At 44.1% G+C, this 27,965-nt stretch overlaps 3 protein-coding genes and 1 long non-coding RNA gene across 20 annotated transcripts in view; 1 reads left to right on the plus strand and 3 right to left on the minus strand.

Annotated features, from left to right (window-relative positions):
• Positions 1-19,509, minus strand: part of efna2a (ephrin-A2a) — a 120,926-nt gene extending 101,417 nt beyond the window's left edge. Inside the window, exon 1 of the mRNA XM_052085608.1 lies at positions 19,191-19,509. Coding sequence (XP_051941568.1) covers positions 19,191-19,315 — 125 coding nt within the window. The 5' untranslated portion in view covers positions 19,316-19,509. The remainder of the gene's footprint in view (positions 1-19,190) is intronic.
• The window catches only part of LOC127614350 (uncharacterized), a 130,023-nt gene that overhangs the window by 72,412 nt on the left and 29,646 nt on the right, over positions 1-27,965 (plus strand). The gene's annotated exons all lie outside the window — the stretch shown is intronic.
• The window catches only part of ptbp1a (polypyrimidine tract binding protein 1a), a 76,022-nt gene that overhangs the window by 34,815 nt on the left and 13,242 nt on the right, over positions 1-27,965 (minus strand). The window lies entirely within an intron of this gene.
• palm1b (paralemmin 1b) overlaps positions 1-27,965 on the minus strand; it is an 84,316-nt gene that overhangs the window by 20,461 nt on the left and 35,890 nt on the right. The window lies entirely within an intron of this gene.

Here is a 27,965-nt window from a genome sequence, read left to right on the forward strand (position 1 = left end):
CATTAGCCGTATTGATTTAAGGCTTTCCAGCTCTTTAGCAGTCAAGCGCTGCTGGTGCATTGCATTCCACGCACACACAGCGGTTTGAAACTAGCATGTCTTGCGTAACTTTGTTTTTTTTGCACACCATAAATGCGTTTTTTTTTTTTTTTAATGGATCGCGTTAGCTGGCAACACGGGTCAACTGGCCTTAGCTTAGCTTAGAGCACATTCAAAATGAATGAACCCTTCATAGGTATGCTACACGGCACTAGCAAAGACACATGGATGCATTCCAGTTCTGAAGAATATAAACGCTGTATGTATAATAAGAGTGGTGACCTGAAAATGGAAGAAAAATAAATAAGACAATAAAAACGGGAAAAAAAAATATCTGCAATAGTCACACTACACTTTCAAAAGTCTCTTTTTATGAAGTGCTAATGTCATTTGCTTTTCTTTACAAGCCAATGGTGTCCAAACAGGATCCCTGAGGACCGCCACCCAGCATGTTTTAGATTTGGAGGGCCCTTATGACTGAATCCATATAAAGAAATCAAGAATAACTGTTGATTTAACTGTTGTTGAAGTTACTATCATGAGGGGTTTGGAAACATGAAAATGCTTAGAATATGTTTTTTATTTATTACATATGAGAATGAAAAATTTTGGGTCGACATTTTAGAAAGGATCATGGAAGCTGACATGTTTGATCTGCTTTCGTGGGCCACATAAAATGAGGTGGCGGGCCAGATCTGGTCCCCCGGGGCCTTGTGTTTGACACCTGTTTTAGATCATTCTACCGTCCCCACGGTAGAATATTTTGTTTTTACATTTCACTTGTTTTTATACACGTTTGTTAATAACATTTTTTTTAAAAAATGACGACGCTGGGGTAGTTTCATTCGAAATTATTTCGTATGGGAAGAATTTTGAAATGCTGACAAAATAAAAGTGGGGCCCTCGTCCTGAAATTGACGACTGGAGAGATGTGTTCACACACGCACACGCACCAGCCGAAGTAAAAGGCTTTTATCGACGAATAAGCAACAGCATTCGTTAACTGCACCACCTCATTATATGTCTTTTTTCACTCCCCAAAGCAAAACGCACACAACTTTGAAACGGCTCCATCGTCTAAAAGAATTGGACACTGCCGAAGACTGATTCCTTCGGGCTGCCTGGGCCATGTGCGGACGTGTGTATTGTGTATTGATTTAGCTTAAAGCGTGTCTAATGAGACTCAAAGTGACAGCCAAACAAAGCAAAGCAAAGCACAACACACACACACACAATCTTTTGGCAGAGGTTTCCATTGAGCTATTCTGTAAAAAAAAAAAAACATTTTAAGGAATTATCTTTGATATTCTATTTATCTATAGGTGTTTATTTTTCTTCAACGAATGACAGTTGCCGCGAATCAATAATACTCGGCATCCATGAGAGAAACTGTACATTTTTGTTTTTTCCTGATGGCTAAGGGAAGACATTTATTTGTCTGAAGTGGATGACGCCAGGCGGCCCGGTAGTCCAGTGGTTAGCACGTCGGCTTCACAGTGCAGAGGTACCGGGTTCGATTCCAGCTCCGGCCTCCCTGTGTGGAGTTTGCATGTTCTCCCCGGGCCTGCGTGGGTTTTCTCCGGGTGCTCCGGTTTCCTCCCACATTCCAAAAACATGCATGGCAGGCTGATTGGACGCTCTAAAAATTGTCCCTAGGTGTGAGTGTGAGTGTGGATGGTTGTTCGTCTATGTGTGCCCTGCGATTGGCTGGCAACCGATTCAGGGTGTCCCCCGCCTACTGCCCGAAGACAGCTGGGATAGGCTCCAGCACCCCCCGCGACCCTAGTGAGGATCAAGCGGCTCGGAAGATGAATGAATGAATGAATGGATGACGCCATCCTTTAAAGAATCTGCAGGGTGTCATTAGATGCAATCAGTTTTTTTATTCTAGTTGTAATCGTGGGGGCCGTTTATTATAAGGGAGACGTTCACTTTAACCGGATGATGCAAACACTGCGACATGACATCTGTTGGAGCGAAATGCAAAATAAAGTTGCACTTACAAGGCCTCCCCTCTAATAAATTGAAGTTGTTCAGCATCATAGAACGAAATGTGGAGCGCTAACAAAGAGTCAGGACGCTCTCTTCAGGGTCCTGAGGTGCTTGACAGCTGTTGCGCCAGAAGACGCCGACTTCAAGGTCTAGAGGAACACTCCCAGCAGAGCGAGGCACGGATTTGCCTTCTTCCCCTTGTCGTCGCCTCCCCGCCATTCATCTGCGAGCACATCGCCACCCCCGAATCAACACCCCATCTCCTCTCGGTGAGGGGTTTGAAGGAGAGGCGTCGACAGGAGAGCTTGCGCGCATGCTTTACAGGATCAGGCGGTGTGGGGGTTTGAGCTAGCTAACCTTGCTGCATTGCAGATAAGCTTGAGCGCTTTCCCCAAAATATCAAATATGTATGTCAAGTATATCCAGAGTGACGATTGAGTTATTTAACCGCTTGATTTATTTATTTCTTTTAAATTCAATTCAGGAAAAAGTGCAAGATCAATTGTTTGTCTTCTTCAAAAGTCAATAGTGTGAGATGTGCGAGGGCCACTGGGACCAAAACACCGTCGCTTTTGTTTTTGGTGGCTTTGATGTCCCCCCCAGACAAGGAAGGAGAAAGCATCCTTTTTGCTGGTCAGGACATAGATCTGACTGTCATCCGTAGAGCAGTGAAAGAAAATACTATGCATTCTGGAGATGGAACCCAGGGGCAGCAAAAAAAAAAAAAAAGAAAAACAGCAGGAGCCCTAAAATTGAACCCTGTGGAACACCACACGACAGTGGGGCAAAGTGGGACTCGCAACATCCAAGGCGAACGCAAAAAGTCCTGACTGTGTCTATTAAAAGTAGCAATCCCGGGTTCTCTCTTTAGTATCAAATCACCGCCGCCCCCCACCCACCCCCCCCCTCCCGATGTATCACATAAGTAGGCAGCCGACTCGTAGCTCTAACCATATTGAAGGAAGTAAAACGGGGGCGAGCGGATAAAGTGCGGCATGTAGTGCTGCTCTCTCCTCCCGACGTGGACTCACATGAACTGACTGCTCTTGATGTTCACTCATCCATTCGTAGCAAAAGAGCCCCACCCCCCCCGCCCCCCCCCCCTTCATCCTTTTGTCCCTGCATGTTCTCTCCTCAGCTCATGCCTTTAGCCTTTCCTGCCTGCTAGCGTACTTCTTGAGACAAGCGCGACCCTCGCTTTTAGTGCCATTTTTTTTTCTTTTCTCAATAGCTTTACACGTCCTTTGCATTTCACTGCTCTGCACGTACAAGTACCATTTCACATTAAGCAGCGAGTGTTCAAAAAAAAAGCATCACGAGAGTCAATTTTAGATCTTTACGCGTTTTGGAAATTTAGCCCAGATGTCAATGTCGCATGGCAACATGATATTTGGTAGATGTGACGCTCACAATTGAGATCCAGGAAAAAAAGTCTCAACAAGCCATGCCTGAAAAGAAATTTTTTTGTGGTGGGCCTCAAGTCCAGTGTCACTTTGCAACATGATATTTGGTGCGTGTGTCAATCAATCCCAAGTGGATCCACAAAAAAAAAAAACGTCAACAAGCCATACCAAAAAAAGACACGGGAAGTCGGCCATTTTCGTTTGAAGCTGCCATTTTTCGGATGATTTTGGCTGAATTCAGGAGTACTTTAGAAACAAACTCCTCTTGCAGGTTTCTGAGCCAGTGCCACCAAATTTCAAACAATCATACGCGACAGATCACTGATGCTAAACGGTCTTAGTCTTCATCACAGCATTTGAGTCATGTCTCCTTGCCCATTTTTTTTCATTTTTTGACTTATTTTCTTATTTTATCTTCTCCATACCCTGCAACTTAACCCCCCCCCCCCCCCCACTCCCTTGCACACACACACACACACACACGGACATGTTCATTCATTCATTCATTCATTCATTCATTCATCTTCCTAACCGCTTGATCCTCACTAGGGTCGCGGGGGGTGCTGGAGCCTATCCCAGCTGTCTTCGGGCAGTAGGCGGGGGACCCTGAATCGGTTGCCAGCCAATCGCAGGGCACACAGAGACGAACAACCATTCGCACTCACACTCACAGCTAGGGGGCAATGTAGAGTGTTCAATCAGCCTGCCATGCATATTTTTGGAATGTGGGAGGAAACCGGAGCACCCGGAGAAAACCCACGCAGGCCCGGAGAGAACATGCAAACTCCACACAGGGAGGCCGGAGCTGGAATCGAACCCGGTACCTCTGCACTGTGAAGCCGACGTGCTAACCACTGGACTACCGGGCCGCCCCACACGGACATGTGTAGTGTGTAAATAGCTGTGTTTCCGATTACCAAGGTTCATTTCAAATCATTTTCAATTACTGTTCTATGGTAAGCATCACACTGGTTCCTCTGTTCTGGTCCCCTTCGGTGACAGACAAAAGCAAACAAAGCACAAAACCAAATTGCTAGCTGGCCTTCGTTGATAGTTTCGTAGGCCGAGACGCGCGCGCGCAAACACGCACACTCACGCACACTCACGCGCGCATCGCACTAGCGGATGAAAGCGCGACTAAACACACGTTTAACCCACACTCGCTCCGTTTTAGCCACCGGCGACGTCATCCGACGTATACGGCGAGGAGCATTCCCACGCCTACACACCAGTAGCACAAACAAACAAACAAACAAACAAACACGACTTGTGCTATGCGCCCCCCTACTCTCGCCCAGGTTTGTCTTTCAGGCCCGACGAGCCATGCACACACACACACACACACACACAGAGCGCACTGGCAGAGGGGGTCTATGAATTATACATCCTCCCTGTCTCTCTGCATTAGGCGAGGAGAAGAGGCGATGGGCGCGAAGCAGCTCCGTGAAGGAGGAGGAAGAAGAAGAGCATCAGATAATGCAATCCGGACACATCACATGTTATTGCGACCAGAGGGGGGCGGAGTCATGAGCTGTCCGTCATCTCAACACTACAATTGTGAGCCAAGAGGCTGGAAGGGCTCTAAGCAACATCTTTGCAGGGCTGTTCATTGGGTTCGCGATTCAAAAAAAAAAGTTTGGGCCTACCTATAAGTGTGTGTGTGTGTGTGTGTGTGTGTGTGAGAGCAACATTTCAACCACTGGGTTGTTCCTTCCTGTCCGTCACTGTCATCGGGGGACGGCCCCGCTCGTGACGTGACAGTAGAACTTTTCAAGGTGGAACTGTTCGTCAAGGTCGCAGAGCCACCTCCCGTTTGTCCTAAATCCCCCCCCCCCCCCCCCCCCCACCGCCTCCACCCCACCCCCCTATCAGGGATGATAAGGACTGATGCTTCCATGTTATGCAAGATGTAACTTTCATCATGTAAGTTTCATGCTAACGTTTTTCGCTCGGATATTTTTGCCCATAGGGGACGCGACGGAAAGAGAAACGGTTTGTTGCAGGATAAAACTGCACTTTTGAGCCTGAAAAGAATCGGTCGTCTGCTCCAAAGTCAAATTGTTGCTCTGAGTTTTTTTTTTTTGGGGGGGGGGGCTCCCAACAGGCAAAAATGGCAATGGCAAATTTTATTTTTTCCCCCATGGCCAAATATCTTTTTGCTATCAGTAGCACCCTTCCGTGGTGTACACCCCCCCCCCCCCCCCGCCCGCCCGCCCCCTTTCGGCTCTCAAAATAAAAAAAAAAAGAAGAAAGCAAACTTCAAGAGCGTTTCCTTCAGACGCTTGGGGGATTCTCTCGCATCACGAGACGAGAGCCGCGCGTATCATTTTGTGGCATCTGGACTGACAAAGCGAGACGTTCCCCGTTTTGCGCAAATGTTTCATCAGCTCCTTGAAATTGAGTACCCGACACGGAAAGACACTTTGGCGGTTCAAAAAAAATTAATGGCCGCGACGAGCCCGTTTTGGTTTTTGAAACGTCAGCTTCAAAAAGCGCACTTCACTTAGCAAAATGAAATTAGGTGGGCACGTTAATCATGAGTAGACCTACAAAAAAAAAAAGTCTGAAAGACCAAAAAGATACAGGAAGTATGCCATTATGGTTCAAAGTCCAGTCGCATGAAATTTGGTAGGCATATCTATCATGCATAGACCAACAAAATATCAAATTCATGCTCGAAAGGAAGTCTGCCATTTCGCTGCAAAGTGGACATTTTAGCCTCGTTTTGGTCTTCCAGTGACTTGGTGGGCATGCCAACAGTTTGACGCACCAAAAAAATTATGGTTCACAGTTCCGTCGCATGAAATTTGGTAGGCATATCTATCATGCGTAGACCAACAAAATATCAAATTCATGCTCGAAAAGAAGTCTGCCATTTTGCTGCAAAGTGGACATTTTAGCCTAGTTTTGGTCTTCCAGTGACTTGGTGGGCATGCCAACAGTTTGACCCACCAAAAAAATGATGGTTCAAAGTTCAGTCGCATGAAATTTGGTAGGCATATCTATCATGCGTAGACCAACAAAATATCAAATTCATGCTCGAAGGGAAGTCTGCCATTTTGCTGCAAAGTGGACATTTTAGCCTCGTTTTGGTCTTCCAGTGACTTGGTGGGCATGCCAACAGTTTGACCCACCAAAAAAAATTCTCATAAAATCCAAAGTCAAGCCATTGCACAATCTCATCGCGTCTACCCGGGAGACAAAAAAAAAGGAAGGCCGGTGAGTTTGTTTCGACGCCGTCGTTACATCAGAAATGACTTTTCGTACCGGTAGTTTTCTTTTGATTCCCGGCCACACACATCTTTGCTGACATGCACAGTGACAAACACGCGTCGCAATTCTCCTTCATGCGACGGACGGAAGAAGCAAGGAAATGAAAGTCGCGGTCATCTATAACACGCGTGAACAGGCGGCGGGGTGTGTGGGGGAGGGGGGGGGTGTGGGAGCTGGATTGGATCATTTTTTTTCTTTGCGTTCTAACTACATCGTTCCCGGCGACTCGTCTGCGTTCTTGGAATTAATGAGCTCTCTGGAGCGGCAGATCTCCAAAGGCCCGTGAGTGCAGACCACATCAACCCCCCCCCCCCCCCCAAAAAAAAAAGATAAGAAGGTGCAAAAGTAGAAAGGAAAGGCGATGATGATGCACAGAGACATGAATTCATATTCTCAGGATATTGCTGGACAGTCTCTCTGGAGTTTTAATCAATAAGCGGCGAACGACATCCTCCCGTTGTTGTACGATGTACAGAACCACAGTAATCCGTCGATAATCTCAATAGGTGCCATTGACAACCCGATGTCAAACACAAAGCCCGCTGGCCAACATCCGGCCTGCCGCGCCATTTTATGTTACCCGCCAGTGTGTCAACTTGCATGATCCTCGCTAAAATCTGTACCGAAATGTCAAATTGTCGTTTGCAATAAATAATGTTGAGATTCCGCAATCATTTGGTCACCGAGAAGAACATCGCGCGGACAAACCCACAGAACAGGCGAGCCGTGACTGCCGTTACCGTTAGCTAAAACAAGGGCAGGCAAAATTCTCTCAGACCCTCCACATCCTGGTCACCACCTGCTCCAGTACCTTCTTTCACGCAGGTGCTGCAGAACTAATTCATTGGTCGGTACTACTGCACAAATGGTACGCTAGCACGACGTAAACACTTTGTCATACTTGCTGGTTACCGCACTACTAGCGTAGCTAGCTCATATTACCGAAGACATGTTTTTGTTTTTTTTACATAGCTGGGCAATCAAGATGATTCAAATGCTGAATGACGAGGGCGAGCCTCTCTCCAGCCTCCGCGACTCATTCGCTGGAGTCAAGTGAGCGGCGCAGCTCGTGAGCTTGTTCGGGTTTGACCCATTTTACACAAACAAAAACACCCGTAACGCTTTTGTCAGCAAACGCACTCACACACACACACATATACACACACGTGGGCGCCCACAGATGAAAACACGACTCCGCAAAAGGAAGGGAGGAAGCGCGGGCCCGTTTGAAGTTGATCAAACGCCGAGTATGCAAGCAGCGCTCCCGACGACGACGGCGCTTGCAGCGAGCACCGACGGCCCCCCGTCGAGCCCGCCGCCATCTCGTCACGGTGAGCTCACCTAACCCCCACTTCCTCACCCACACACCCCCTCAACTGCGAAACTCACGGAGCTATCCGCCCCACTTGTGTTTTGGAAGCACTTTTGGAACGTTCTTCTCGGAAAATGTCAACGGCGACAATGTGACCTTATCAAGGCACCACCACTTGAAAAACATCAAATGTAGTCGAGATAAGCAAGGTTTGAAGCATTTTGCTGTCTAAAAAAAAAAGGGTCGCCAAAAGAACAATCTGATAATCAAATGCTGTCGCACCATTTCTGACTGAAGAATCCGATTTTTAAAACGGTACGCTATATATATATTTTTTAAAGTCCACTGTACTTGAAGTCTTTCCATTCTTAGTAAACCACAGTAACATGAGGATCAAGAATGTATGCCCGTGAGTATTGTTAAGCTATCTGTTCCTACAGTATGCTAGTTTTGTGAGCCCTTCGATGATATTTTGAAATATGTGTTAGCTAATGCTAAGGAAGTGAGCTGTAAAACAAAGTTCATGGCGGTTGGGTAAAATCAACGCGTTATTCTCCGTTTCAATCTTAGTTTGACTTCTTGTGATTGCCAACCAACGGCGCGAAGCCTCCATCTTGAAAAGCTCTTGACGAGTTGTCAAACTGCTGCTGGTGGTGAAGTTGACTTGACTGTCAACATCAACTTTTGCTCGCCAGCCAGAACAGCTCGTCTCTCGCAAAAATAAATAAATAAAATAAACGACTAAATCGGGTCACTCGTATTGCCATTGTAGATGCCAAAACACGGCAGCTAAGACCTACTTTTGTCTGAATGAAAGTCCGAAACTCACTTCAAAAGGTGCCTGGGACCAAGATGCCACAAGGGGGCACCAAAGCAATCATGTAATTGCTCTGCTCTGAGCACAAAAACAGCAAAAAGGGACTTTTTAAAAAAAATCATGATGATGATTATTATTATTATGAATTTTACAAATAATGAAGGACAGACAAAAAAATAGGAACAATTGTGAAGGCCGAACCACAAATAATCGTGAGGATCTTAAAGGGAGTAGCCGGGTGACACCTCAAAGACTGGAGCAATCTCATCAGCAAAGAATCTCATTTTCTATTCCCATTGGAAGCTGCCAAAAAACTAATAATGTTCTCACATCTTCACTCTTTGCCTTCTTCCGCGGGGAGGTGGTGAGGCGGAGAGAATCTTTAATAGCGTGCCCCCGCCCATTCTCCTGGCCTTTTCAATCGTGTGAAAATGTGGAATCCAATTGTCTTTAATGTCATTTTAGCGTGGCTATCCAAAGTTGTCATCTCTCAACTATGGACGCATCACTGTAACAGAGTACAATGTCTTTTTTGGGAGGGGGGTGGGTTGCTTTTAGTTGTAGGATTAATTTAAGTTAAAATCTTTCCAAATAGTCAAGTCAAGATAAGATAAGATATCCTTTATTCGTCCCACACTGGGGAAATTTACAAGAGTATTTCTCGAGCACTTTCAAACAGCCATCGCTGCATACAAAGTGCTGTACATGGAGCGATTTAACATATACAATAAACAGTAAGACAAATCGGTAATAAAGGCGGTAGAAAGCACCAAGCAGTAAAATCAAGAACAAATCTAAGTCATGCTGAGTCGAATAACAAAGAATACAAGTGAGTTTTGAGGAGGCTTGCCGAATGTTCAGTGGGAAGTCCATGGAGCGATTTAACATGCACAATAAACAGTAAGACAAATCGGTAATAAAGGCGGTAGAAAGCACCAAACAGTAAAATCAAGAACAAATCAAAGTCATGCTGAGTCGAATGCCAAAGAAGACAAGTGAGTTTTGAGGAGGCTTGCCGAATGTTCAGTGGGAGGTCATTCCAGAGATGGACCAGCAACAGAAAAGGCTCGATCCCCTCTGAGCCTCAGTTTAGTTCTTGGTACTTCTAACAAAGACTGGTCCAAAGACCTGAGGCGCCGGGCAGGTGTGTAGGGGCGGATGAGCTCATAGAAAATAATTCTAAAATGAATGGGGAGCCAGTGAAGGGATGCCAGAGTAGGAGTGATGTGCTCCCTCTTACGAGTACCAGTCAAGAGGCGAGCAGCGGCATTCTGGACCAACTGGAGACGCTTAATGGAGGACTGGCTGACTCCAAAGTAAAGGGCATTGCAGTAATCAAGCCGGGATGTGACAAAGGCATGAATTACGTTCTCAAACTGTTCATGTGAGAGGAGAGGTTTTATTTTGGCAAGGTGGAATTTATATTTCGGGCTGGATTATTGCAGGCTGACGCGACATTTGGCTAAATAAAATTCTAAAAGTCGGATTTTATATATATATATATATATATATATATATATTCATTCATTGATTCTTCTTCCGAGCCGCTTGATCCTCACTAGGGTCGCGGGGGGTGCTGGAACCTATCCCAGCTGTCTCCGGGCAGTAGGCGGGGGACACCCTGAACCGGTTGCCAGCCAATCGCAGGGCACACAGAAACAAACAACCATTTGCACTCACACTCAAACTTAGGGACAATTTAGAGTGTTCAATCAGCCTGCCACGCATGTTTTTGGAATGTGGGAGGAAACCGGAGCACCCGGAGAAAACCCACGCAGGCCCGGGGAGAACATGCAAACTCCACACAGGGAGGCCGGAGCTGGAATCGAACCCGGTACCTCTGCACTGTGAAGCCGACGTGCTAACCACTGGACTACCAGGCCTCCTATATATATATATATATATAGTATAAATACCTATTTTATATAGTTTGAATACAAAACAAAATTTTGAGGGTGTTTTTTCGGGAGAGCTGGAACGGATTAATTGCATTTCCATTCACTTTAATGGGGAACGTTGATTTGCGGTGCATGTGTTTTGCATGCGTCAACAAACTCAACCGTCACACTACCGCCATCGATGAAAAATGTCGATATTGGGGCTCATAGCAATAACCGTGGATTTATTTTTTCCAGCGCCACCTTTTGGAGCACTCAAGTAGTGACACATGAATCGAAGACGAAGTGGTATTCCGTTTCAAGTGTCTGCATATCAAAGCAACATATCATCGTTTAGCTGTGGATAATTTTATAACGACGCAACCGACTTGTTGCCAACGTGATCGGCGAGCATCACAAGCGTCACCCTGTTTGTTCCCCTCATCAACATTTTAATCAGCTCCGTTTTCATTCCGCTTATCATCGTCATCTTCATAAACATCGGCGGCATGGTTACAGCCCCGGCGAATGTTTCGGGATTACAATGCAGGGGAGAGAGCGAAGAGGGAGAGAACAGAAAGTCGGCGTGGAAAAAAGTTAACCTCGATCTTCATCAAAGGGAATGTGTGATGCGTCGGGGGGGAGGGGGGCCGCATGGGAATACCAGTGCGGTTTAGAGAATTCTTGGCCCAACATGAGTTTTTAAACATCACACATTCCTTTTATTTTGATATCTTTTTTTTTTAATGCCCCGCCCCTCAACAACATTTCATCTATTATTCAAATCCGTCCTTTTTATATAACGCATCAAAACACAACAGCAAGTCAAGGCTGGGTTCAGCTTGTGCGCTCAAGTGACCTGACAGAATTCGACATGAGCAGACAGGAAAAAGTTCGCTTTGGGACGCAAGGAGTGTGACGTCACGAGAATCGAGTCACATTCACTCGAGTTTGACTTCAATCGACAAAAGTGTACGACTTGAACTTGATCGTCTCAAATTTACGCTCCGCTCCACTTGACTTCTCCGGGTACTCGCGTTAAAGACAATCCAATATTCATTTATTTGCTCCGATTCCAAATCTGACCCCGATTTTTATTTTTTTTGAACCGCACGTCAGGTTTTGATAATAGTAATAATAAGACACGTAACCGTTTTAAGTCCTATTTTGGGGTCGGCCGCTCAGAGAGCACGGCACAAATTAAGATTCTGTCCCATCATCGACCTGGAAACAAAGTCCTCCGAGGCAAAAAAAAACAGACGCGTTCGGCTACGCGCCAATGTTAGTTCAAGGCGAGAGCGTAGTAAAATGTTCCGAGTCGTCAAGAAAAATACTTGCTTTGGAAAATGCTTCTTGGCATCCGGGGAGCCCAACAAGGGCTCGGACATATATTTTGTTTTTATCCGTCACTCAAGGTGCTTCATTGACTGACCAGATTCGACGATAGCTGTTGATTGATTAGCTTGGCTAATCATGATTTTTGCAATTTTAGGGATTTGCTGCACCGGTTGTATTTTGCTATCATTTGACATGCACATGGAAGACTGGAACTCTCCTAACAATGCGATGACTGCTGCTTTGACTGATAAAAAAAAAAAACAACTCGCCTCCAAGTGGTGTTCATATTAAGCTCGGTATTAAACCAGAGGTGAGGATTAATCCGGCGGCCGGAGGGGGGGGGGACATAATTACACAAGCAGCCAACCAGAAGGTTGCTGACTGTACATATGGACACCTCAGAGAGCAATAAGACCGAACATATGTTGATCCCGCCTCATTAGCATCATTAGCATAGAATACAAATCAGTTTCATAGTGGCCCTGTTCCGGATCAGACCCGAGTAGCGGGGCGTCGCCGTGACTGGCGGAGAGTCGCACACTTCGGGCCTGCCTCATCCAATGGATTACAATGCAAATGGCTTTTGTTTGACTCCCAACAGCAGGGAAGAAAACCCGCCGGGGGATCCTTTGGATGAGAAACCGACTGCACGCGGGTGACATTTGCATGGCCGCCAGGAGTGGAGGAAATAATATTTTCGGGGTCAGTTTGCTTGCCAAATAGTGTGTGGAATTGTTGATAATGCACATGGAAATTAGCAGGGCGTGGCACGCGTGATGGGTATGATTTTTAAGTATTGCTTGAAAAAAAAAAGTGTCGCTTGTGAATTCGTTCGTTGAAAGTTAGCGGCGGTGACACCGCTAACGCTTTGCTAGCACGTGACTCCAAAACGAATGCGTTACGTTTCCCAGGCAAGTGATCACAATTCATACACAAGACAAGTGAAAGTGGCTTTGCAGAAAACATGAAAAGCATTCCAGGAAGAGAAATAAAAGATGATCACGACACCGCAAAAATCACAATGGCATCACGTAAAATAATGAGGTTAAAAAGCGAGCAACAGTCAAGTTTCACGCGGAGAAAATATTTTTTTTTGTGTCGACATTTGGTGACTCTGCGCTGGCAGTTTGTTGCGCTTTCTCGCAGCATAACAGCCAAATGCTGCCTCACCGTGTTTAGTCTTGACCTTGATCTGGCCTAGTTGACCTTGGATTTGAGAGCCCTGCACGGCTTATATTCTCCGAACATATCACAGATGTGTTCTGGGCCTAAAACGTTTTGGAATTTGTCAACGATGGGTCGGCTTTTCAAATTTTTTCGAAGCCAAGGAAGAGACTTTTAAAAATGGTTCTTAAAGCGTTCCGCAGACGAAGACAAAACGGCTTCCGCTTGCCCGTCAAACCGGGCGCCTTCGCCACTTTCCAAATTTCTCATTCCAGACCTCAGCCGCTCAAAAGTCTTTCCAGCCTAATACCTGGCCTTTCACGCACCCCTGCTGGGAGCGTCCGACCGTGCGCTTTTAAGCGCTTTCCCGCCGCACATGGTCTGTCTCGCCTTCCTTCCCACCCGTTTCCGCTTCATTTGCCTTCCACCCGCTGCAACTTGTGTCTTTCATATGATGGGCACTAATCCTGCGAAGTCCTCCCTCGCGTATGTCTTGTGGTCTCTGGGGGGGCCGAGGCAGACAGTTTTGTGTGCGTTATTATGCCATTGAAGAACGAGCGGCTGCAGTGCCATTGGAGGCGGGGTTGTCAAACTGGGGTCTGCAAAATTATTTGCAGCCATTTATTATCATGTATCGTTTTTTTTGTGGGTTTTTTTTTAAAGTGAAAATCTCCAGATGGGGACAACAGGTGCACCAATAAAACAAATTGGTGTCTGGTCGAAACTCCAAAATAATAATAATAATAATTTTCTGACATGATTTTTGTAAGATTACGACAATTGACAAAATAGTTTTTTTTGCTCCTATTAAATACAGAAATAACAAAATAAAATTGGGGAAAATTGTTTTTTTTTTTCTCCTATTAAATAAAGAAATAAAATAAAATTGGGCAAAATTGTTTTTTTTGCTCCTATTAAATAAAGAAATAAAATAAAATTGGGCAAAATCGTTTTTTTGGCTACAATTAAATAAAGAAATACAATAAAATTGGGCAATTTTTTGTCTCCTATTAAATAAAGAAATAACAAAATAAAATTGGGCAGAATTGTTTTTTTGGCTCTTATTAAATAAAGAAATAACAAAATAAAATTGGGCAAAATTGTTTTTTGTCTCCTATTAAATAAAGAAATAAAATAAAATTGGGAAAAATTGTTTTTTTTTGTTCCTATTAAATAAAGAAATAACAAAATAAAATTGGGCAATTTTTTTTGTTGCTCCTATTAAATAAAGAAATAACAAAATAAAATTGGGCAAAATTGTTTTTTTTGGCTCCTATTAAATAAAGAAATAAAATTAAATTGGGCAAAATTGTTTTTTTTCTCCTATTAAATAAAGAAATAAAATTAAATTGGGCAAAATTGTTTTTTTTTCTCCTATTAAATAAAGAAATAACAAAATAAAATTAGGCAAAATTGTTTTTTTGGCTCCTATTAAATAAAAAAATAACAAAATAAAATGGGGCAGTTAAAAGAAAAGGACTATCCTCATAAAATACAACTTTTTTTACACCCCCCCACCATAAAAAAAAAATCCTTGCATTATTGTAATGTTCTCGAAAATGGTTCATTGCCGGTAGGATTTTAGATGGGGTGGGGTGGTCCTTGCAAAATGTCTCTGCATGCAAAAAAAAAAAGTCTGAGACTTCCTGCATTAGAGTACCGAGGCGTCACCATCTTCAGCACAGCCCGAAAATGATCAAAACGGACGGAGCAGGAATTCCAACATTCCTCCATCTTTCAAGCGGCTTTGTTTCCCCTCTTTACTTCATGACCTCAACTCATGAGATGGCGCCGCGGCATCTTTCGCCAGCCGGGATCAATAATCCCATTTTTGGCGGCGGGGGGTGTGGGAGTGGGGTGTTAAATAAACATTTCACATCGCGTTGCAGATAGCTGCCAAAATACTAAGCAGACACTTGTGGGGCACGTTTCTCATTCTGTGCACTTGTCTCTCCGGGGAGGTGCAACGATCCGATAAGGGTGATGACAAGGGGTGGGGGGGGGTGGCAGGGAGGGGAGGGTGAGCTCTCGTCGCACTTTTAACTGCTGCCTAAAAAATAAAAAGTGACCTTGATATCAGTTGATGATTCAGTACTGGTAGGCCCGGAGCTCCGTTCCGAGGGCGGGGGAGCTCAGAGGAAATATTTTCGCAATTGTTTCACGGAAAAATAAAGCAATATCATGATTCAATGGAAGAAATATTTCGTGCGTACTTCCTTGACACCAGTTACAATTTTCCTCCCAGACAGTTTTACAATAGCTCTCATTGAATAATACTGTAAACGAATTTGTAAATAGCGAACCGCAAAGAGAAAGAGGGGGGGGGGGCGATTTTTTTAAATTATTTTTTTTAAAGCTCTGCCATCTCATAATCACCTCGTACTCTCTGCAGGTTAGTAAACAAACCTCCGCGTGTGTGTATCCCGAGCTGCGGCCTGTGGAACGACGGGGCGCTCTTCCTCAAAGACGCTCGAGAATAGATGCGAGCGGGGAACAAAAACGCACCGGGGGGGAATGTGGGGGGGTTATGAGATAGAAAGTGTGGGATTAGAAGAGATGCTGCTTCTGGACCAATGAGCTAGCCGCATGCATGCGTGCATTTGTGTGTGTGTGTGTGTGTGTGTGTGTGTAAAAGTAGCCATTTCTGTGAGCACATTAGCTCCTCAGGCTGAACAAAGCCGCATAACCTGCAAGCTTCTTCTTTTTTTTTAAAATATGGGACAGTGTGTGTGTGTGTGTGTGTGTACCAGTAAGAAAGTGGAACCTGAATGGACAGCGCATAGAATTGTGTATGTGTGTGTATTTATGTGTGTGTGTCTGTGTGTGTGTGTGACCTACATCTGGCAACCTCTATTGTGTGTATGTGTGTTTCACCCCCACATGCTCCAATACGGCTCAACTGTGTTGTTGTGCTACATTGTGATGATGATGATGATGATGATGATGATGATGATGATGATGATGATGATGACATCGTATACGTACCCCCCTCCCCCCCGCCTCCCTTTCCCGGTTCCTCATGTATGACATCACAAGAGCTGCATGGACGAAATTGTGCTCGCGAGTGCTTTGAATTGTTTGACCCGAGCAAAAGGTGAAATCCAAATGAAGAAGTTGTTGAAACTTGTTGCCGCCGCCATTGATTTGGCTGAAGGCTTTTTGACGCTGGTTGTTCCCAGTCAGCTGTGGAATCGATTTGATATTTAAAATTTTGCTCGTGGTCTATAAATCACGATACGGTTTTGAGTCCTGAAGATATTCAAGATACGCTAAATTGAATATAAAGAACCCAGCAGCGCTACAAGGTCTGCGGGAGCAGATTAGCAAAGCCCGCTTTTCAAAGCAAAGCCTTGTGGAAGAAATGTGCCATATCAATAAAATCGATTTGCCTTGATGTGGCTTACAACCTGGACAGGAAATCCAAAAAAAAAAGTCCAAACAAACAACCGCGATCATAACTGGCTAGGAGTCAAAAAAGCAGAATCCCGGTTAAATGTGACTCAGTGCACAACTGCGGCCTCACGATAACCCGGAATCAAGTTCAGCTGTTCTAGTAGGATTTTCCTGACATTTCTTTGTTGTCACATCTTACAGCGCGGGCCACGGGCCACAGAGAGAGCTTCGGCGGCATCAGAGGGCTCCCCTTTGTTCAAAAGGTAGCAGCTAGGGAAAGGCTACAAAAGAATTTCCGAGGCATTCAATATCGCGGCGGAACAAAGCGAAGCTCCCGCATTTATTTGAACGAGACGACATTGCAAGAAAGTAGCCGAGGTTTTCGACTGGGTCTGAATGGGATGACATCGCAGCACAGAAACAGGCGGCTGCTATTAGCATTTCTGCATTAGCATTAGCATTTAGCATTGAGACAAATGACTTCATTCTTTTTGCATGGCTTTGTGATTTTATTTGATTGATTAACAATTTTGAAAATTCGGAAAAATTTCATCCCTCCTGTACTATTTTTAACATATTTTTATTCAAAAATTTCTAGTCACAAAAATTGGATTAAAAAAAAAAAAAGCTTTTGCATTGGTTTTCAATGGGACAAACATGACAGTTATTCCATAGCTCGGCCATTTTGTTTAATTTGTAAAATTCTTCAGAAATATTATTTTGTTCTCTTTACAGACTAAACATATTTGTTCCCTTTAAAATCTAGGATTAAAAAAAAAACAGCATTTGAAACGGTTTTTCAATGGTGCAAACGTGTAGCGTTGCCGTATTTATTTCATTATTAGGAAATTAATTATTAAGACTGCAGAGGCAAATTTTTGAGAAATGTAACTGGTGATATTTTTTGATTCCGTTCCATTTTTTTTTGAATGCGTTCCCAATGTATTTCAACGGGACAAATGTGTCTGTTTTTGCATAGCTTTGCCATTTTGGTGGATTGCAATCGCTAAATCCCCTTATGATATTTGCTTTTTTTTTTTTTTTACTTAACCTTTAATGGGGAGGCGGAGGCGGTAGGGGGGGGAATAATGTAATTTTTATAATACATCACAGATGCTGTATATCGAAACAGAATTTTCCATTGCGCCAGAATACGTTTGAGCCCTGCACAGCAACATCAACAAGAATGTGCGAGTGACATACAGTATGCTGAGATGGGGGGGGGGGGGGGTCCATATCTTGGCTTTACTGTGCATAAATAGCCTTGTACATCTAACAAATGTCCTCAATGAACACAGAGCAGGTCCAAACAAGGGGGGAGCAAGTTCACCAGCGTCACAGTCCTGATTCATTGCAATGCATTTTTGATATGCCCCCCCCCACCCACCCACTCCACTCTCCCTTTCTCTCTCCAACATTACCCCCCCCCCCCACACACACACACACACACCAACCCTGCCCCCCCTACAAAGGCCATTCCCTGATGGAATCACATCGCCCCCGGCAACCGTGCATATAGTTTAAACATAGCCGCTGATGTTTGCGTTATGTGCGCGCGCACAGAAAAAAAAAAAAAAGAGGAGAGTGTGAAAGGGCACAGAGAGGAAAAGAGGGAGACAGAGAGCAAGAAAGGAAGAAAATGTTCCACCCATGGCCTGTTAAATATTTGAGATGGCTTCAGTGGAGAAGTGATGTAGTCACAGATGCAACTGCAAGCTCACTCTGTGCATGTGTGTGTTTGTGTGTGTGTGTGTGTGGGGGGGGGGTGCATTTGTCAGTTTGTAGCGTTGTTTTTACATGGAAAAATGCCGAGCAATTCGGCAGACTACATACTGCTAAAGTGACACTGTTACGCTCGTGATAAAAATTAACGAACAGGAAACCAAACGCGCAATCTCATCATCTACAAGCAAAGTTATCTGCTGGCGGGATTTTTTTTGGGGGGTGGGGGGCTGCTAATAGATGACATTGCTTTTGAATGACACACATTAACAGGACTACAGTCGACTGTTCAAAGGTCCTTCTGAAAAAACAACAACCACCTAAAATTACATTCCAAATCAACTTCAAAGGATCACGCGTAAAAGTAATTGCCAGAGACGAAAACGGAGGACGCTTCTGCTGCCATTCTAGTTTGTTTTAGTACGTTTTGGAAAATTAAATGCAATATCAGTTAGGGGATTTGTTTGGGAATAATTTTTCATTCTAATTATTTTTTTTATTATTATAATGTATATATTATATATTATATTATATATATTATAATAATTTATTTTTATTTTTTATTATTATAAATTATATATTATAATAATTTATTTTTATTATTTTTTTATGTCATGAACAGAGAAAATAATGGTCCACATAAGGGCCCCCATACTGCAGATTGGACACCATTCAATCTTCAAATTATGTGTCAGAAACGTGCTGAGCTTAGATAGATTTTCAATTTCGTTTTTGTGATGGTAAAATTCTATATAAAACCCTGATCATGTTTCGGAGACTTGACTTTAAAAAAAAAAAACCGAACAACAATTTGGGCGTCGTAATTAAGCCCGCGCATGCGCACACCCCGCCGCACTCACTTGGGGTTGGAGCTGTTCCAGTAGACGGAGTGCCTGTCAAAGATGATCTTCTCCTCGGTCCACACGCACATCCACGAGAGCGCGGCCAGGATCAGCACCTCCATCGCTCGGCACTTGACCGCCATCGTGAAGGTTGGCGTTCTCTCCTGGAGCCGTTTTTTTGTTTTGTTTTGTTTTTCTTTTGTTTTTGCCTCTCGCTCTCTCGAGTCGTCTTGGCTGCTCCTCAGCGACGACTCCTCAAGTCATCCTGGAAAGTTGAGACGGTCTCGCTGAAAAAAAAGTGGAAGGAAGGAGCAGGAGGAAGAAGTGCGTGGGGTACTCACACTGTTGGGGTTGGGGGGGCGGGGGTCTGCTGCTTGCTGGTATTGCCGTGTGTGGGGGGGGGTTTCGTCTGCGTCTCCTCTCCAAACTTTTCTCCCGGCATCACGCGGTAAAAAAAAAAAAAAAAAACAGGCGAAGGCTGATGTTGTGATTCTTTTGGAATCGAGCTCCGGCAACGACGGCGTTTCAGGTGCACGCCGACCAAAGCGTGCTGCGGTACATCCAGCCAATGTGCGTCCCAACTCGACGCATCCTGCCCACGCGCGTACAAATCCACCACGTCCCAAAAACGCTTCCCGCGCCACGCAGCCTTCCACTTCTCCCTCTCCGCGTGAGTGTGAGGCTTTCGCTCTCGCCTTCCACCTCAACGTCCACGCCCCCGCCCCCACCCCACCCCCCACGTCTTTTTCTCTCCTCCTCCTTACCGCGTGTCCCTATTTGTCTGCGTCACGCCCCCTCACGGCTGGCTGGCTACACTGCACGCTGGGACACATTAGGTGCAGCTGCATGTGTTTAATGAGCACCCCCCCCCCCCAAAAAAAAAACAACAACATTTTGCAGTATGAGTGTTTGGAAAGGATATGGGGGTTATTACTACAGAACCGTAAATTGAGGTTACTGCAACATCAGGATGGGTGTGGCTGCGAGGTGCCTTGATTTACCAGAAGGGGAGCAGTTTGGAGCCCTGAGGAACTCCCCTGACTCCTCTTTCAAGGCTGACAGAATATTGTATTTTAAGACTATGCGAACACATCCATCCATTTTCTGCTCCGCTTTATCCTCACAAGGGGCGTGCTGGAGCCTATCCCAGTCGTCTTCGGGCAGCAGGCGGGGGACACCCCTGAACCGGTTGCCGGCCAATCGCAGAGCACACAGATACGATCAACCATCCATGCTCACACTCACACCGATGGACAATTTGGAGTGTTCAATCAGCCTGCCACGCATATTTTTGGAATGTGGGAGGAAACCGGAGCACCCGGAGAAAACCCACGCAGGCATGGGGGGAGAAAATGCCAATTTTCCTGAGGCGACCAGGAACGAGCGTGTTTGGATTTAAACCTGGTAGTCGGAGGCACTTAAAGCCGCCGGCCCTCCACATGTGAATCCTCCGGAATACTCCGCACATGTTTTGTTTGACTTTGGGCTTCGATGGGGCGACTGGAAAGCAGACGTGTACCGAATGCTGTGTGTCCAGAGAACAAGATTCAACCGTCCAGTGCCTCCGGCGCCACTCCCCACACCCCAAAAGCGTTTTTAAGACGCATTTAAAGCTCGCCGTAAAGTTCAACCCGTTTGAAAGCTGAGGCGAAGATGGATGGCGAGGAGGGAAAGCGGTGGCGCCTGACGCATGGATGGAGCGCGGCCCGCGCTGTCCAAGTGGGGGCCCAAAAAGGGCGGCGCATGCAGCCGGGTGTAAAAACGCGCGGCGCCATAAAAGCACCAGACATTGGGAGGGCGGCGGGAAGGGGGGGGGGGGGGGGGGGGTTCGCCGACCAAAACACCTCGTCGCCAGTCAGGTGATATACGGCCCTGCTTCGAGCTCTTTGTCACTTTTATGGGTCAGTCCAGAATTGGGGGACAATTAAGGCAACGATTATGTACAATCAAACTTTCCATCATATGTCGTGTTGCTGTGTTTGGCACAACCCTGTGCCAAACTCATGCTGAGTGAAGCTCAAGTTCCGTTTTATTTGAAATGAGCTGGTTGAGGCTGAGTTGTAGCTACGTTTTTTTTACTCCCCCCCCCCCCTCGACCTTTAGGCGGCTAAAAATATTTTAGAGACAAGAAGTTGAGAGCGAGCATAATTACTGCTGTTCAAAATATGTCTTAACAATGAGAAGGTGGACGAATCAACAAAATCCGACCAAAAAAAAGCAGATCTTAAATTTACTTTCTGCGGTACAAAAAACAAGCAAAAAAAAAATTTTTTTTTGAAATTTCAGTTACTTTTAATTCGGTTTTAAGGCACACTTGTTTCAAAAATGCTAAATTAAAAGAATTGTTTTGGTATTTAGTACAAAAAACAATTTTTTTTTAAAATTTCAGTTACTTTTAATTCGGTTTTAAGGCACATTTGTTTCAAAAATGCTAAATTAAAAAAAATGTTTTGGTATTTAGTACAAAAAACAATATATATATTTTTTAATTTCAGTTACTTTTAATTTGGTTTTAAGGCACATTTGTTTCAAAAAATGCTAAATTTTAAAAAATTGTTTTAGTATTTAGTACAAAAAACAAGCAAAAAAAATATTTTTTAAAATTTCAGTTACTTTTAATTCGGTTTTAAGGCACATTTGTTTCAAAAAATGCTAAATTTTAAAAAATTGTTTTAGTATTTAGTACAAAAAACAAGCAAAAAAAATATTTTTTTGAAATTTCAGTTACTTTTAATTCGGTTTTAAGGCACACTTGTTTCAAAAATGCTAAATTAAAAGAATTGTTTTGGTATTTAGTACAAAAAACAATTTTTTTTTAAAATTTCAGTTACTTTTAATTCGGTTTTAAGGCACATTTGTTTCAAAAATGCTAAATTAAAAAAAATGTTTTGGTATTTAGTACAAAAAACAATATATATATTTTTTAATTTCAGTTACTTTTAATTTGGTTTTAAGGCACATTTGTTTCAAAAAATGCTAAATTTTAAAAAATTGTTTTAGTATTTAGTACAAAAAACAAGCAAAAAAAATATTTTTTTAAAATTTCAGTTACTTTTAATTCGGTTTTAAGGCACATTTGTTTCAAAAATGCTAAATTAAAAAAATGTTTTAGTATTTAGTACAAATAACAATCAAAAAAAAATTTTTTTTTAATTTCAGTTACTTTTAATTCGGTTGTAAGGCACATTTGTTTCAAAAATGCTAAATTAAAAAAAAATTGTTTTAGTATTAGTTTTTTTTTTTTAATATATGGAGTTTGTGTTTACCGCAAGATTTTTGAAAAAAAAAAAAAGCCCCTATTATTAAGGCCTAAAGTACACAACAATTCTCAAACAACTAGTTGACCTTTCTTCTGTAAATTTCTGAAAGAAATACATTTCAGATAAATCCGGGAAGCTCGTGTATAATATTTGACAGAGACGAAAAACTAAGGACATTTTCACGATAATTACAGTTTGTGTATTTATTTTAAAAATCATTTTCATGTTATTTCCATCCATCCATTCATTTTACGATCCGCTTTATCCTCACAAGGGTCGCGGAGTGTGCTGGAGCCCCTCCCAGCTGTTTTCGGGCAGTAGGCGGGGGACACCCTGAACCGGTTGTCAGCCAAAATCGCAGGGCACACAGAGACGAACAACCATCCGCGCTCACACTCACACCTACCGACAATTTCGAGTGATCCATTAACCTGCCACATATGATTTTGGAATGGAGGAGGAAACCGGAATACCCGGACAAAATCCACGCAGGCACTGGGAGAACACGCAAACTCCACACAGGAAGGCCGAAGCCGGCATCGAACCCACAACCTTTGCACTGTGACATCAAAGCGCTAACCACTGGACCACCAGGTCATTTTATTTCATTGACATTTTTTTCCCCAGTTTTTAGTATTTGTGATCGTTTTCATCAACTATAACAACCGTGGTCTTATGACAACTACAACAAACACGGGTGCTTTTTTTTCCCCGAATTTTGAGCGCGGACGATTTCATCGTGAGTGATTGACAGAAAATATCCTGGCGATATGGAGACTGCGCCCGCTGAGAAGATCGTAAAAAGCAAGACGACACTTCCATTGTGACTACTTGGTGCCCTACTTCTTGAAAAGTAGCCTCGGATTTTTGGTGGGGATAAAAGGCGCGCACACACACAGCAGAAGCGTAACCCAAATACAGCCGCATGTCGTCCGCCCGCGGGGATGAATTATTCAACATCTGTCTGAGAGGCCTGCATATGTAAACAGGTGGACCGTCTCCTGGTTGGCTGTGCTGCTTTTTTTTTTTGGTAAGGAAACATTTCCCCCCCCCCCCCCCCCCCCCCCCTAAGAGTGGCCATTTAGGCCCTCAAGGACCAGTTGGTATGTCTTTTGAGTAGAGCCACCAAAAAAAAAAATCTCAAGAAGCAATAATTGGAAGGACAATTTTGGTTTGGAGCAGTTATTTGAGGATTTTTTTTTTGGGGGGGGCGGTATATTTGGAGATGTGACAGCAAGGCGAGTTGACAATTAAGCCCCCGAGCCCTGCTTCACTCAGCATTATGAAATTTGGCAGGCATGTCTTTCAAGCGTACAACCCACCAAAAAAAAAAAAAAAAAAATCTGACGATTTCATCCGGGAAAAGACTCCGAAAGTCTGCCATTTTGGTATTAAGTGGCTGTTTGAACCATTTCAAAGGCTTTTAAAAGTCAAGTCGCCCCACAGATTTTTTGCGGTTACCATCAACTTCGAACCACGTATACTCGACAGACGCCCGATGCAAACTTGCACAGACGGGGGCAAAGCACGGCAGCAAAATTGGACAATTTGCCTGTAAAACCTTGCCATTAGCTCTCATAGCCGACCGGCAGCGATGTATAGATTCAAGAACTCCGGGGTGTATAAGGCCCCCGGTTCTTTGCCTTCATAAATTTTGCCACGCAAGCCACCATGAAGCAAAAAGACGCTTTTTGCTCCTCTGCTGTCACGCTGACATTGAGTCTAAATCACATAAGCTGTGCAGCCTAAACGGTATTTGAGGGGATTCAGATGTGGAGGGATGACTGGTTTAACTGTGGCCCATAGAGCAACTGTCACCGTTAAAAAAAAAAAAAAAAAAAGGGCCCTGCAGGAATACAAAGTAGTCTCTTCCACTGGTGCAAAAATCCAAACGGACTCGTATCACACACACTAATTGCAGGTTGCAACGGAAAAGGATCATTGGGTCGGGGATGTTTTCAACTGGAAACAGGTACGACCCAAGTATCACTTCAGACTTCCCTCCCTTTGGCCGACATTAAAAAAAAAGCTTCTTCCTGGGATTCATTAAGATATAAATGCAAAAAAAAAAAAAAAAATGGCCCAAACGCTATCCGAAACGGGGGCCGAGCAGGGAGGGCCAGCTCAGGCATGTGTGGCCGGTTGTATTTGCTTGATTAGAGAGCGCCGCGTTGATGTCAATAAGTGATGCCAGATGTGCCTCCCCCCCCCCACATGCTTTGGATTTTAAACCGGATCGGGAATGCCCAGTGATGACAACGTCTCCCTTGTTCCGTCCTTTGAGCTATCTGTGAAAGTTAAGCGTTTGCAAAAGGCCGTCGTCCTCTAGTCTAGCGTGAGCCCGTTGAAGATAAAACGATACCAAGTTGCGCACTTGGAACTTTTTGGAAGTCAATGTAACTTAAATTTTTTTTTTTTTAAAAGCTATGCTTGGATGATCTGGTTTTGAAATTCCGCTCCTGCCCAATTACACAATCTCTTTGCATTTCAACTTATTCCGCAGGGAATCTGACACTCAAAGGACTGCTGCTGTAAACACGGGTCAAAGGAGGACGGGAAGTTTCGCTTTTAATGGCACACCGGTCGCCATATATGCAGGAAAGCTACAAAGTCTGCACACCCCCTACTTTGATGGTTGTCGTCGGCCTCCCTGACCAGTTTTTAGCTTTTCATCAAGATTGGGAAGACATCCAGGGCCTGGTTGCTCCTGTGCCATACTTTCGTCACTTGATGACTGTCTTCACTGAGCTCCAGGTTGTGTTTCATGCTTTGGAAGCTCTTCCTTGCCCCTATGAAAACTTTTGAAATGTGAAATGCCTCTGATGTTAAAATCTCTGCGCCAAGATGTGACGACAAAAACGCCTAGAAAAGCCAACTTTGAGGTCAGACGCTTTAAACGGTGGCAGCTGTGCTGCCACTCAAGAGTTCAAATGCGATTGGTGAATCGAAACAGAGTGCGATCGCAGTTATCAGAGGGTGTGCACACTTATGCAACCATTTTTTTTTTTGTTCCCACACATTGATCCACTGTACGTATGCACAAATTCAAATGATAACAGTTGATGGCAGAATGTTTCGTTGAATAGGCGACACTAGATTGAGAACCACTGCTCTAAATTGTCCCCACGCTGTCCACAAGCGACCAATGACAAGAAGTAGGGGACGCGTCGCCATCCTAAATCAGGACACTTGGTGTGACCTTCAAAGGCTGCATTCTCATGCGAGGTATGCAGCCAAGTGCTTCAATTTTAAGGACAACACACCCAAGCTCGTCGCATTCGCCATTTCACGTTTGTCCTCGTCTCTGCAAGACGGCAGAGAACGGAGGTTAATCCCCGTCGTTGCTCTGTCAGGGAGTCGGGACAAAAAGGAAGGCAGAGGGTCCTAATACCTCAAAGCCAGGAGGAGCCACTTGAGATTAAGTGTCACACTCTTGACATTGTGAGGGCTGGCAGGTAAAGTCCGCCCCGTGGGGGCCCATCAGGGAGCAACACTTTCCCCTGGCGGACTACAAAGGGAATGCAGATTCTACAGACTGCCAGTATGAGCAAAATCAAGACAGTGAAAGATCAGTGGTGGGCGAAGGATTTCTTACATTGGCCTTCAGTTGTGAATGAACACACTCATTTCGTCGCCACGTCCAAAATATGATTAAAGCAATACGGCGATTGCGTAATTTGTGGACACAAAGAGTGCAGTTTGGTGGCAACAAACAACTCGCTTCACAAAAAGCTGAATTTTGACAAATAAAAAAAAAGAGGCGTCAGTGGAAGAACAAGGGGAAAATAATGAATTACACATTTAAAACTACCAACCACCTTTTACTTAAAATACGGCAGCTAGCTTAATGCTAACGCGGATAATACCATTGAGGGCCGAACGATTACCGTATATGAGGCAGGGTTGCACCCTTTCAGGTGCCTGATATCTGAACTCAACGGTGGGAAATGAATGTACTGACTTTAACAAAATTAATCAGGATATTTTTTTTCATTCATCTTCCTAACCGCTTGACATCCAACATGTTGCACTTTCCTGAGTCACCGAGTGACGTGCTGTAGGACTATATTATACTGCCACCCGGTGGCCAAGGTGGGCATACGAGAAGGACGAGCACCATTGAGGCGTTAAATCAGATTTACGTTACATTAAATTACTGTTCTACCGTTTCAAAAACATTTTTGGTCATGGTATAATTAAAACACGTAGCTCACCCAGTCGTATCGGCCATCACTAATGATCATAAAAGGCCCTGGGCAGATTAAACTGATACGGCAGCAAAGCTGAAATTTTACTGGTCCTAGAAAAACAAATTACCGTCCACATACTGGTAGCAGTGCAACCATGAACAGAATGTTGAAAATAAATGTAAAACGCTTCAGAGAAATCTAAAAAGCATTTTCAAAGTGCGATCACAATTTGTGTATGGAGGCGGCAACAGAGAATGCCCTGCTCAGCCACTGCATCTTAAGAGGAATGCAGTTCCCTGTGCCCTTTTAGTCAGTTTGACAAGCAAAGATGTTCCATGTTTATAGATGAATAAAGCTGGAAATGCAGCAAGATTCAACAAAAAAAATAAAGGGAGTAAAACGTGATGGCGGAAAATGTTACAAGATGTTAATTAGGCATCAGCTTCACAAGACAGAAAGAGAAACCAAATGAGGCCAGATGAAAGAAACCAACTAAAGATTTATTGAAGGCAGCAAAAGTAAAGAGAACAAGATGGTGGCGGGGGAGAGGGAGGGGGTAGATCCAGAGACATGTGTGTTTATACCAGTTTTAATGTCTTTTGTGTTACATTTTTAAAGCCCCCCCCCCCCGAACGAGGAAGGGAGCTTTTTCTTTTATCGGTCTGGTATTGTCATATCAAAATATACATGTTTTGAAACGCAACGTCAATATAATCCAAATGATTGTGTGGTACAAAAACATGAATATATACAACCGTCAGCCCTGCGTCATACAATAAACCGCCCCGCCCCCCGCACACCCCCTGTATAAAAAGAAACAAAAGCTTGAATCGCAAATTAAAAAAAGCGTGATCATCTAAACCATTTGAAAGACATCTTGTTGGGCGCTTTGCCAACATTGAGGAGGGGAACACAAGTGGGCCAGACGTAAAGTTGTGCGTCGAAGGCATATCCATGGAAAGGCAACAGAGGCCCGCCTTTTGCGTGGAATAGAAGGCAAAATCTTAACTGTGTGGAATAGGAAAGGAAAAAAAAAACGGCCTTTTGCGATAGAAAGGGTAGGCGGAACTCGCTTGCATGGAACGGGGGCAAACTCACTTCCATGGGCTACAACCCCTTAAATCACAACACTACAAAACCTCACCGGGGGAGAAGGTACTTTGGTCCTTAAGAGCAAGAACAACAACAACAACCGTTTGTCTGTAGCTACATTTGTTAAACCATGCATAATCTTGTACAAAAATAGACGGCGCACACACATACAAAAAAAAAAAATGCTCAAGTGAATGTGTGCGCGCACATCTGGATCGGGGCTATACAATGGTCAAAGGCTTGTGAAGAAC

Source organism: Hippocampus zosterae, chromosome 14, assembly GCF_025434085.1.
Source record: "Hippocampus zosterae strain Florida chromosome 14, ASM2543408v3, whole genome shotgun sequence".
NCBI classification, from domain to species: Eukaryota; Metazoa; Chordata; class Actinopteri; order Syngnathiformes; family Syngnathidae; genus Hippocampus; species Hippocampus zosterae.